The 12,537-nt window shown below is 43.9% G+C and overlaps 1 protein-coding gene across 1 annotated transcript in view; it reads right to left on the bottom strand.

Moving 5' to 3' along the window:
• Positions 1-12,537, bottom strand: part of LOC117362934 (disintegrin and metalloproteinase domain-containing protein 9-like) — a 379,468-nt gene that overhangs the window by 122,759 nt on the left and 244,172 nt on the right. Inside the window, exon 8 of the mRNA XM_033950024.1 lies at positions 11,590-11,658. Within this exon, the coding sequence (XP_033805915.1) occupies positions 11,590-11,658 (69 nt within the window). The remainder of the gene's footprint in view (positions 1-11,589; positions 11,659-12,537) is intronic.

The following is a 12,537-nucleotide window of genomic DNA, read 5'->3' as shown; positions in this document are numbered from 1 at the left end:
GAGCTACTGATGCACTAACAGGTTTGCATGCAAATGATTCACACAAATGTTCACCATAATCCCTGACTCTCCGATCCGATGGATCGCTGTAAGAACAACTCTCACATATGCACATAACTGGCAGGGGAAGCCTGAACAGTTGAGAGGCAGGGGAAAACCTGCCACTCAGCTTTTCGGGGCAGGAAACCTTTTTTTTTTATGGACAAAGATGATGTGTGTGTCACACGCACACAATATCTGCCCCAATTACCCCCCCCCCCCCCCGATGATGGCCCTCCCCAACGACCCACGATGAATGCAGCACCGGGAATCTCCACCCCCCTTCCATGCTAGCGAAAATCGGTAGGAGGGATGGCCATTCCCTCATGTCATTCACACCTCACCCCGTGTGAGACAAAAATGGCAGGAAAGATGCCCACTCCCTCCTGCAATGTTGACCCCCCCCCCTCAGCAGCAAAACAGTAGGAGGGATGCCTACTCCCTCCTGCCTCCGAAGGCCCACTCCCATGCCAGATGCCCCCACCAAACATCCCCTACCCCCCCAAAAAAAGGCAGAAGGGATACCCACTCTCTCCTGTCATGCCCCAGGCGGCAACAAAATGGCAGAAGGGATGCCTACTCCCTCCTGTGACTGAAGGCCCACTTCCGTGCCACGCACCCCCCAAACATCTCCTACCATCCCCTTTCCCCTAAAAAAAAGGCAAGAGGAATGCTCACTCCCTCCTGCCACTGGAGACCCCCGAAACCCCTCCCTCACTCTCCGAACACTCCCATATCGTTATAGAAAAATTGGAGCAGGAGGGAAGCTCAGTCTGTACCGCTCGTAGGCCTGCCAGTTCAAAATAGCGGGCCTTTCCCTCCCTGGTGGGGCCCTGATTGGCTCAGGGGTGGAGTTTTGGCAAGAGGGAGTGGGCTTCCCTTTTACCATTTTTTCTCATGGAGGGGAGGTGGGGTCTTCATGGCAGGATGAAGTGGGCATTCCTCTTGCCATTTTTGCTGGTGCGGGGGGGAGGGTCAGTTCCTGATGCTGATTTGTCGGGGAGGGCCGTCATTGGCAGGGGTGCTTTTTTTTCTAATGGGGCAGATATTGTGCATGTGTAATATGCACATTACAAAAATAAAGTTGGACAGGTAAGCGACTAGTCTTGACCAGTCATTTTTTTTTGGATTGCTAAAAGCGATCATTTTATTAGTGCATCGGGAAGCCATGTTACAGCATCAATTGCTCTACTAGTTTACAAGGCATTTTAATATTAATCAGCTTATTTGCATGGTCAGATCAGTGAATGAGCGATTGTGCAGAAAACCAGGCGGTGAACTGTTTTCTGCATTGGGTCAACAAATACAATCGATGCTAAAACTGTAAAAATAGGTTTAGCAATGTTCACTGGCTTTAGTGCATCTGGGCCTATGTCCTTAAATTGATAATATTTTTTATGGTAGATAGGCGAGACATTCTAGACAAGTGGATTATCTCCCTGTAGGAGTCCACTGGATTTTTTCTCTGACCCTCCTGTACTTCACTGAGAGCTCTACTGCCACCTGTACTTAGTACCAAAGCACAAGAGCTCCATTGATAGTATGTGAAGTAGGGTCACTAATGGGATCATTCCCAAGAATCAACTGTTCTGCTCCAAAGGAAACATTAGGACAACTATCATCCAATAGCCAACAAAGGCATCAAAGGAGCACAGAATGTGCCCCTGTATGCTCCTTGAACATATATGCAGAATTTTTCAAGGACCCAAAGGACAAATTGGCATTCAAGAATCAACTTGGAGAAGCATAAGCAGAATAAGACAGTAGGCAGGCTCAGGAAGGATAGGGCGGGAGTCTAGAATGTCTCACCCTATCTACTGGCAAAGATATTATCAAGGTAAGGACATAATCTCTTTTTCCAGTGCAATAGTAAGACATACTAGACAAATGGGACGTACAAAAGCAGTCCCAAAAAGCTAGGGGGGGTTGATTGTGCTGACTCTCAAGACCAAGGACCCAAAAGCAGAGTTCTGTCTTGCCGCCACACCCACTCTGTACATTTTTGGCAAACATGAACTGAGTGGACCAAGGAGCTGCTCAATAAATCTCCTCAACGGAGATCACCTTAGCCTTGGCTCACAAGGAGGCCATACTCCTAGTAGAATTCACCTTAACAAAAACAGGATACTGTTAACCACAAAGAAACTAGGCTGACGAAATGACCCTTTGGATCCATCTGGAAATAGTGGCCTTGGCAGTGGGAATGCCCTGCTGAGAAGAATGAGTCTGCACAAAAAGGTGGTCAGATTGGCAAAATCATTTGTGACCTCTAGATAGCGCTGAAGAACTCTGTGGACATCCAATTTCTGCAAAATGCAGTCCTTCTTACATCGGTAGGCTGAAAAATAGGCAATCTGTTGAGGAATTCTGTCTAAAGGTGACAAGGCTGGAGTAGAGATTTGAAAATATCAGATATTTGTTGAAACACATGGGCTTGGGAACTAAGGCAGATGAAGAAAAAAAAAGTTGACAACTTGGGGGAGCACAGTGGCAGGGAGAAATGTGAGACAGCAGTGCAGGAATGTGGATTTTACATAACTATTTTATATAACTAAAACACTTACACTTAGGTTACCAGGCCAATATGGCAGAAAGGATTGCAGGTAACATATAGAGTGAAATTTCTAGAACAGAAGTTACCCTTGATCTATATTTAAGCTGTACTATGCAGTTAAAGGACAAATGATCACTAAGCAGTTAAAAACTGAACTTTGCTAGCTGCTTTTGTAAACGGAACATCTGCAAGGTAACAGGAAACCTTGAGAAGGTAACTGTTAATGAAAGCATCTTTGAGGGTATATAGGACCCTTGATAAACCATATTTTGGCAGAACTAAGCAAACCTTGTGATAAGGGAATTTTGGCTAGAAGCAAAGGCAGGAGCAGATGTGTCCTTGAAGACTTCCTCCAAAATGTGTAAGATAACAGAGAGCAGGTATTCTTTGACGATTTCCTTGGAATTATCAGAGCACATGCAAGGTAACAGCAAACAAGGTCAAGAGGATGAAAGAAGCTAAATTTTTGACCAAGGTCAATCCATGTTACAGCTAGATTAGAAATAGATTTTAGGATTTACATTTGTTGACATACAAATATGTAAATGTTATCACAGAAAAATGCATATGCATTTAAGTCAGTGTAAAAGATTTATAAGTGGCTGATTTATTATGTTGAGGGTGGTGATGTGTGTGAGACAAAGAGAGCACACGCCCCCTCAACACAAATGCTTTTTCATTTCAGCCTTTGTGCTTCTTTTGGGGTTTTCTCTTTTTAATACTTTTGATAATTATTATTACCAGGTTGGGAACCTTTGGAAAATCTAAAAAGATTCCCATCTCAGGTTGGCTGCTTCTGCCTCTAGATGTTGACTGTTCTTTTAGCCTTAACAAAATGCACTTCCTGATTAACAAAGAATGCCGACACTATCTTCAGCAGAAATGAATAAACTGTGTGGAGAGATACCCCATCTCTGAGACCCTCAAGAAAGGCTCTCCACAAGACTGAGCCTGAAGTTCTAAGACATGTCTCGTTGAAGTAAGGCGGTTTGATTGAAGGTCTAATTCAAAATCTGGCTACATCAGGGAGAGACACAAGTGAAGGTCTATGGTCTTGGGCTCTGAAACAAGAGAGTACATTGACCTAGACCCGAAGGCCCTTATCAAGGCCCACCTGGAGAAAGGCTAGAACTACCGAAACTGAAGCAGAATATGGCTCCATACTGGCCTGTCGCACCAATGTTGTTGGAAAGACTTCATAGGCAGACACAGAAGTCGACTTCTTAGATTTCAGAAGAGTAGAAATGACTACACCAGAATATCATTTGTGCTCCAAAGCTTTGCGCTTAATAGCCATGCCATAAGAGCAAAATGATTGGAATCTTCCATACAGACTGGACCCCGAGAGAGAAGGTCTGGTATAGCCTACAGCTGAAGGCAGCAACCTACGCGAAGATGCATCATATATGTGTACTACGGTCTGCGAGGCCAATCTGGATCCACCAGAATGACCCTTCTGTGCTGAGTCATAATCCAACGTAGGATCCGACCTATCATGGGCCAGGGAGGAAAACATACAGTAGAACTCTCTGTGGTCACGGTTGTACCAGGGGTGCTCACATTTTTTGGGCTTGCAAGCTACTTTTAAAATGACTAAGTCAAAATGATCTACCAACAATAAAATTTTTAAAAACACAAAGCAGACTGTACACAGAGAAAATGTTAATTATAATTTATATTCAGGTTTTTTTTCAAAGAGGTCAAGGCAGATGACTTTAAAATATGTAATGTCACCTCAGTAACAACTATACAAAAATAGACAAATATACCTCCTCTCCTTTTACTAAACCGTGATAGCGTTTTTTTTAGTGCAGGGAGCTGCACTGAATGCCCCACGCTGCTCCCGACGCTCATAGGCTCCCTGTGCTCAAAACCATTATTGCGGTTTAGTAAAAGAGGGCCATAGGGCAAAATATAAACAGCAGATATAAGTTCTCAAAACTGACACATTTTGATTACTAAATTGAAAATAAAATCATTTTTCTACCTTTGTTGTCTGGTGATTTCATGAGTCTGTGGTTGCACTTCCTTCTGACTGTGTATCCAATCTTTCTTTCTTTCTTTCTTTCTTCCTCCTGCATGCTTCCTCTCCTCCAGACCTCATCCCAACCAGCATCTCTTTCTGTCCCTTCATGAGTCTAACTTTTTCTTCCTCTTTCCCTGCCTGCTCCTTGCCTCCCGACACACTCCATTCCTTCCCCCAACTTTTTCTTCCTGCCCTCCCTTTTTTTCCTTTCTCTCTCTGCCCCTTCTTTCTTTCTGCCTTTCTTCCTTTCTCTTTCCCTGCCCCCTTTCTTTCTGTCATTCTTTCTCTCTTGTCTCTATCCAGAGAAGGCAACACTGTTAGTTGGTCATTGGAGAAATAGCAGCCTGCTTAGTTCCAGGAAGCATGAAGCTCTATGTCTTTCTTTCTCTCTCCCTGCCCCCCCAAGCTATTATCTTTCTTTCTCTATCCCTGCCCCCCAAGACACCATCTTTCTTTTTCTCTCCCTGTCCCCCCATGCCACCATCTTTCTTTCTCTCTCCCTGCCCCCCAAGCTGCCGCTGCCGATTTCTCTCTACTTTCCCGACATATAAAAGCCAGGCCCGTGCAGCCATTACACAAGCGTTCCTCCCCCCCCCCCCCCCAATGTCAATTCTGATGTCTGAGAGAAAGCCCTGGGCCAGCCAATCGCTGCCTGGCTTGCCCAGAACTTCCTCTCTGACATCAGAATTGACGTCCGGGGGGAGGGGGGAACACACTTGTGTAATGGCTGCATGAGCCTGGCTTTTGCGCATTGGGGAAGCAAGGCAACGCGAGTCTATCGTGGAGCCTGGGGTGGGCTCTGCGATCAACTCGCATTGCTCTTGCGATCTACTGTTCAATCGCGATCAAACTTTTGGGCACCTTGAGCCCTTGCTTCCAGGCTCGGATCTTTGACTCAAGAATTGGATGGCTTTCAAGTGCTTTGCCATTGCAATTAGGTCAACATGAGGCCAACCCCAGCACTGCACAATGGCCTGAAACACTGCCAAGGACAGTGCCACTTATGGGCCGAAAGGGCCTGGAGATGACGCTCCGCCCAGAGAAAGAACAGGCACACTTCCTGAGCCAGAGAAGACTTGTGGTTCCTCCCTGGCGATTGACCTATGCCACTGCTGTAGCATTTGCGGAGAAGACACAGACCGCTTGGTCCTTCAGAGGCTTCTGCAATTTCACCAGAGCCAGCGAATAGCCTGCAGTTCCAATTGGTTGTACCAAGGCTCTTGAGAGGGTGTTCAATACCCCTAAATGGGGCAATGGTTGTAAAGGGCTCCCCAGCCATGGAGAATGGTATCTGTCATCACAACCACCCAAGACACCATCTGCCGTGGCATGCACCTGGAGAGAGACTGTGGAAGGAGCCACCAATGCATGCTGTCCCTAGCCACCAGAGTCTACGGAAGAGTTGTTTATAATGCTTCCATCTGTGGAACCCAGTGAGACAGCAACATGTGCTATACAGGACACATATGCACCCTTGCCCAAGGGCCCACATCAATGGAGGTCACAATGGACCCCAGGACCTGGTGATAGTCCCATGCTGATGGAGCCTCCTTGTCCAGAAAACAAGAAATCTGAGAGCACAATTGCTGTCTGCGTGCCTCTGGAAGAAATGTCCGGCCAGCTGCCATGTCGAACAAGACTCCTGGATATTCCAGGGACTGTGACAGTGTCAAATTGTTTTCCCTGCAATTCACAATCCAACCTAGGCTTTCCAGGACCTAGACCACCTGATTCACTATATGTGACCCTCGTAAACAAGAGGGCTCTGATCAGGCAATCGTCTAAAAACGGGTATACCTGCAGCCCCATCTTCCTCAAGTGGGCTACCATGACTACCAACACCTTGGTCGAGGTATGAGTCACTGTTTCCAGACCAAAAGGCATAGCTGAGAACTGGGATTGATTTTCCAGAACATGAAACTGGAGGAATTTCTGGAGTGCCTGATAAATGGGAATATCTAAATAAGCCTCTGCAAGATCCAGAAAGGCAAGGAACTCTCCCGAGGTCACCACTTCTAAGACAGACTGCATTGTCTCCATGCGAAAGCGCGGAACTTTAAGTGCTGCATTTACTTGCATAAGATCCAGGATTGGACTCCAATCATCTGAGCCCTTCTTTGGCATGATAAAGAATATGTAGTATCGACCTGAGGAGGAGCTTAATTAAGATGGCCGCCTGAGCGCGTTTGGCGAAACGCACTCGAGCCTGTTTCCTTACCTATGGTGAAGCGCAAGTCCAAGACCTGGGTTTACCCTTCTGAACCCGGGCCACAACAACTATCGTTCGTCAAGCGTGGGCCTGGAGGAGATCCGGACGGAAAGTCTTCGGTGCGAGGTGGGGGCTTATCAGAGAGCCCCAGCATCTCTTTCGAGGAGACCAGTCTCTCGCTGGTGCAGCCACTCCCCCGACGAGTGCAGCAGGATGTGGGGAGTGAGGGGAGCATAGCAGCAACCTCCGAGAGCTGCAAAGAAGATCAAGAAGAGGAAGAACTTGCGATTAGGAGACTATCATCTGCTCCCTTTTTACAACCGACGCCTCAAGGCAAACTGATTCTGGAAGAGGAACGGCAAGTACCGGCACCAACTAATGTGCAACCAGGTTCTGTGAATTTAAATGACCTGAAATTTACCTTTACTGTGGCATCCTTGGAAAAACCTACAGTAACTGACTTAAATTCTATATGGAAAGCAATTGCCACATTACAGCTTTCCCTGGGGACTAAATTTCAAATGTTTTCTACTCATTGTTCTGCTATATTAACTGAGACATTAACTTTGCAACAAAAGGTGAACAAATTAGAGAAAAAAATCAACTGAACAAGAGAAAAAATTGGAAATTATTGGAGTACAAAATCAGCTCCTAATGGAAGAAAATGGCAATATTAATTTCAAGATGGAAATTTTGGAAAATATCACACAAAGACAAAATTTAAGGTTGATTAATTTTCCTAAATTAATAACTACTTCACCAATAGACATGTTTAAAAGATATCTTTCAGAGATTCTGAAAATCCCACAGAACTCTTTTCCACCTATTTCCAAAATTTATTATATTTCCTTGGGAAAGAAGAAAACTTTGTAAGATCACCAGGAACCGGAATTAGATCTATTGGACCTGACAAATTTAATAGAAAAATCAGATTCAGAACAGATTACATTTGCTACATTATTTGTGCAATTAGCCTTAGATTCAGATAGAGATTGGTTATTGAAATTGTTTTTTAAATATAAAGATGTCTTGTTTCTGAATCAAAAAATAAGACTGTCTCCAGATGTATCTAAATTAACGCAAAAAAGGAGGAAACAATTTTTGCTTTTGAGACCCCAGGTTTTGAAACTGGGAGCTACTTTTGTATTAAGGTTCCCATGCAAATGTTTGATTAATTTCAAGGGTGTCAGATACACTTTTTTTGATTCTACACCGTTGACGAAATTTATCTTAGAAAATGAGGTGAGGTCTGCAAGTAACCCTGTCAATATTCAGGAATGAATGCTCAAAGAAGTTTAGTTTAGGTCCACTTCAGGCTACCATTATTTTCCTTAATAAGTGAGGGAATAAAATAGTCTTCGATTTTTATGGAACTCCTCCTTTATATTATTGTGGACTAACAAAAAGTTGAAACTCATCTAATTTACCTTGTTATTATATTTCCTTTTTATTGATATTAGTTGGATACTGTTGATTTCATATGATTATCATCATAAAAAATTGAAACTTAAAGATTTAAGTACAAAAAAAAAAAGAATATGTAGTATCTGCCCAAGATTTCGGGCAGCACCAGTTCTATGGCCTGAATAGCCAACAATCTTTGTACAGTGGTTTTCATTTAACTACCTTGTCCAGGTGCCCCATGGGATAGCCCACAAACCAATCTCTCAGAGGCCAGGCAAAATAATGTCCAGAATCCACTGATCGGACGAGATGAGAGTCTGTCCCCGATATATAGAAAGACCTCCATTGGCCTGGCGTCAGTGAGCCTTTTTTTTTTTTTTGGCAGTGGGAGCCAAACAGGAGGTGGAAGGGTGGCTACACCTGAAGCCCTGAGAAAATCTCTTGAGGCATGGAGCTTGGATATGGGTGAAAATGCCTGGAACCACAAAAATCAAAGCACCCCCCGAACCTCTAGAGGTTCTCGGTTTGCTGTCAGGCAGTCTGAAGGCGACAGTCCATTACATAATGCATGAGATAGCCAAAGCCCTTGCCAAATAACAATAGCCCTTTTAAAAGGAAGCCTAGTAACAGAGGCCTTAGAGGTGGAACCACCGGCCCACTGTCTAATCCAGAGCATTCTGTGAGCAGATATCGAATACACCAACAGCCTACCCAGCACCCGCATAAGGTCATTCAGGGTGTCAGCAACAATCTACTCCAGCCAAAAGAAGCTTAGGAGGGGGCTCTACAGCCTCACCAGAGAGCGGAGCCAGGACAAACAAGTGCGCATGACAAAAGATGCCACCGAGGCAGCTTTGACTCCCAAAGCCACTGTCTCAGCGAGTCTCCTGAGAACCATTTCCACACGGTGGTCCTGCATGTACTTGAGCACCACATTACCCTCACTGGGAAGGGAGGTGCGTTTAGACACCTGTGCAACCCAAGAGTCCACTTTAGGCTGACCAAGAAGCTGCTGGTGCTCTTGCTGCATAGGGTACAAATGGGACATAGCCCTCGCCAGCTTGAGAGCATCTTCCGGAGAATCCCATTGCTCTGACATCAGAATGTTCATATCCGGATGTCATGGAAAAGCGGAGGACTAAGCTCGTATTCCACAAAGGAGAGAGGAGGCAGCAGAAGAAGGAGCTAGCTGAGTAACTAAATTCAACTCCTGCAGAGTCTCTGATATGAGATCAGGTAAAGCAGCAGACTTAAACTCAGAACCGTGGGATCGTCCCCAGGTTCTAAGGTCAGAGAAGGATCCAAAGATCCGGCATACTGTTCTGAGTCTCCCGCCATGGGAAAAGCATTCCCGGAAAACAAGGGGTCCGCAAGCTGATCATTATCAGAAGCATTCCCAAATCAGGGTTAGTTAACTCAGAACAGCAGCTGACAGAGAAGAGGACGTGTCTAAAGAGGCAAAACCGCTGAGACAAGTATGAGGCAGAGCAAGACTGCATAGAAGAAGCATGGTTATCTTGAAAAGAATTCCACAGGTATTTCAAAAAATCTGAGAAGGCCTCCAGACCCTGCGGGGTAGAGTCACCGTTAGATGACTTGATCTTTTGTTTCTTGGACTGCGGGGTGTCTGTGTCCTTTCACCATGAAAAAAGTAATAGCTGCCCGTTTGGTCACCTGCTTAAACAGGGGAAAAGGTTAAGTATAGCTCTGCTGCCTCTCCCAGGTGCACCAAGCAGCATGTGGCGCAAGGTTGCTCTGGAGGTGCTAAAGATGTGCAATCTTGGCAAAGATTTGAAGCAGAAGAGCCCAAGGACTCCATCCCAACAAGATTTGAGGCAGAAACTGCAGTTTGGAAGTGCAGGGAGCTTTTGAAAAAAAGATAGCTAAAAATTCAAGATGGCCGCCATTAAGAAATTTGTGATAAAATCACAATATTTTTACATCTTTAGCAAAGTACAAAAATGGCAACTTAGGATTTTCAGGCGGAGGAACACAGGGGAACATGCAGAAACCTCACAGGCTGTGAAAGCCTTATTCACTGTAACCTGTGCTGGAAATGTGCTGCATTCTGCCTCAGCTCTCTTACAGTAGCTGGAATCAGAGAATCACTGCCTTATGCTGGGAATGCCTCTTCAATGCTGATCTTCAGGCTGTACCTCCACCCCTTCGGAGGACAGGCTAAGGCAAAGAGTGGAAGCAAAAACGTAGCTGGTGCACTGCAAGTCACCGCTGAGTCTCCAAAGAGCGCCTAACAGCCTGCGCTCGAACCCCTGCTAAACAGAAGGTGAAGAAAAAGTGGGGACTGCCCCGAGCTCCAAAGAAACAAATGCAGTCTAACAGGTACCATCAGGAATCGGCCTGTCAGCTGCAGACTGAAGCCTGCATATTCTCTACACAGGCAGAACTAAATAAACACTCCAAGCACAAAGAAAACCCCCAAAAGGGATGAAAAAATACAGAAGAAAAAAGGGAGAGCAGAACAGAAACACACCTTCAGGTTCGCGTTTAGAAGGGAAAAATACAGGTGTCAAAAGAGCTTTCAGTGAAGTACAGGAGGGTCAGAGAAATAATTCAGAGTGGATTCCTTTCTCACGGCCATTGGGAGATAACTCACTTGTCTAGAATGTCTCACCTATTGCACTAGAAATAGTTATTCCTGCTCTTTATTTTTATTCAAACTCACATGCATAAGTTATAAAGAGTGTCTGAATTTCGCCATATAACTTTTGGCACCAATCCAAACTGCCCTAATTCCACCGCAGCAGAAACATATATAATTTGACTGTATAGCAATTATCCAGCCACAATTCATCTGGATATCAAACAGCATATTTTCAAAAGAGCCTTTGCTGCAACTAGCATACTAATATCTTTTGAATATCAACCCCATTGCATTTAACTGGACATATTTGGTTTGTAATAATTGTACAGCAAAATTTGGTTATATGGCACAAGATCCCTATAGATTTGACACTTTCTGACATTATTGTTCCTTCAAGAAAAATTAAAAGGCTTGAGTTTTTTCAGAATTATTTTAAAATGAGGAATTTTATTTTTGTGCTTTATTATAAATTGTTATGTACATTTTTTATTTACTGTATATAAATGCAATTTCATATACTTAGTTTTTGTATTACTTTAACTTTATAGTTTTTGGTTTCTGTAACTCACCTCAAGCTTTATGGTGAGGCATATCCTCAAATAATCAGTCCCTTTTATAAAGCCACAGTAGCGATTCCCACATGGCAAATTCAATAAAGCCATTCAATTTCTATGATCTTCTTCACATTTGCCATGCCAGGAATCTCTACCGTGGCTTTATAAAAGGAGCCCAAAGTAAAGTAGATTATAACTTACCCGTTCATAATCAACTACTAGAGCCAGTTCCACATATCGTCTTTTTTTCTTGATAACAGCCTTCGATTCCTTAAAATGAATAAAACAACATAGGTTTTAATATACTACATTATACAGTCATGTGAAAAAATTAGGACACCCCATAAAATATTCAGTTCTTTCTTAAGAAATGTTCACATATCGATGTCAGATCTTTTTATTATTTATCTCTGGAAAAGAAGGTGATGTAATTGCAGGTAAACATTAAAAGGTTTCCTTGATTTACTCATGAAACAAAAGATATCCACAAAAATGTGTATTCTAACTGAGGAATAAATTAGTATACCCTACACCCTAATAGCTAGTGTTAGCCCCTTTGGCTGAAATAACTGCAGCAATATGCTTCTTGTAGCCATCTACCAGTCTCTGACATTGGTTTGAGGAAAGTTTGGCCCACTTCTCAATGCAGAATTCTTTCAGCTGTGAAATGTTTGAGGGGTTTCTTATATGTACAGCCTGTTTCAAATCACCCCACAGCATCTCAATGGGATTAATATCAGGGCTTTGACTCAGCCACTCCAGGATTCTCCATTTCTTAGTTTTCAGCCAGTCCTTGGTGGATTTACTGGGTCATTTTCATGTTGCAGGGTCCAGTTCCACTTCAGCTTTAATTTTTTTACAGATGGTCTCACATGTTCCTCAAGCACCTTCTGATACATGGTAGAATTCATAGTAGATTCAATGATGATGAACTGGCCAGGTCCTGCTGCAGCAAAGCATCCCCCAACCATGATACTTCCAGCTCCATGCTTCACAGTTGGTATGATTCTTTTCCTGGAATGCTGTACGCCAAACATATCCTCTTTTCTGGTATCCAAATAATTCAATTTTAGGCTCATCTGTCCATAGAACACTAGTCTAGAAATCCTGGTGTTTATCTATGTTCTCTCTGGCAAACTTCAGTCTGGC

The sequence above is a fragment of the Geotrypetes seraphini genome, chromosome 6 (assembly GCF_902459505.1).
Source record: "Geotrypetes seraphini chromosome 6, aGeoSer1.1, whole genome shotgun sequence".
NCBI lineage: Eukaryota > Metazoa > Chordata > Amphibia > Gymnophiona > Dermophiidae > Geotrypetes > Geotrypetes seraphini.
Note: the sequence above shows the minus strand (reverse complement) of the source record. Positions and strands in the feature narration are given on the sequence as shown.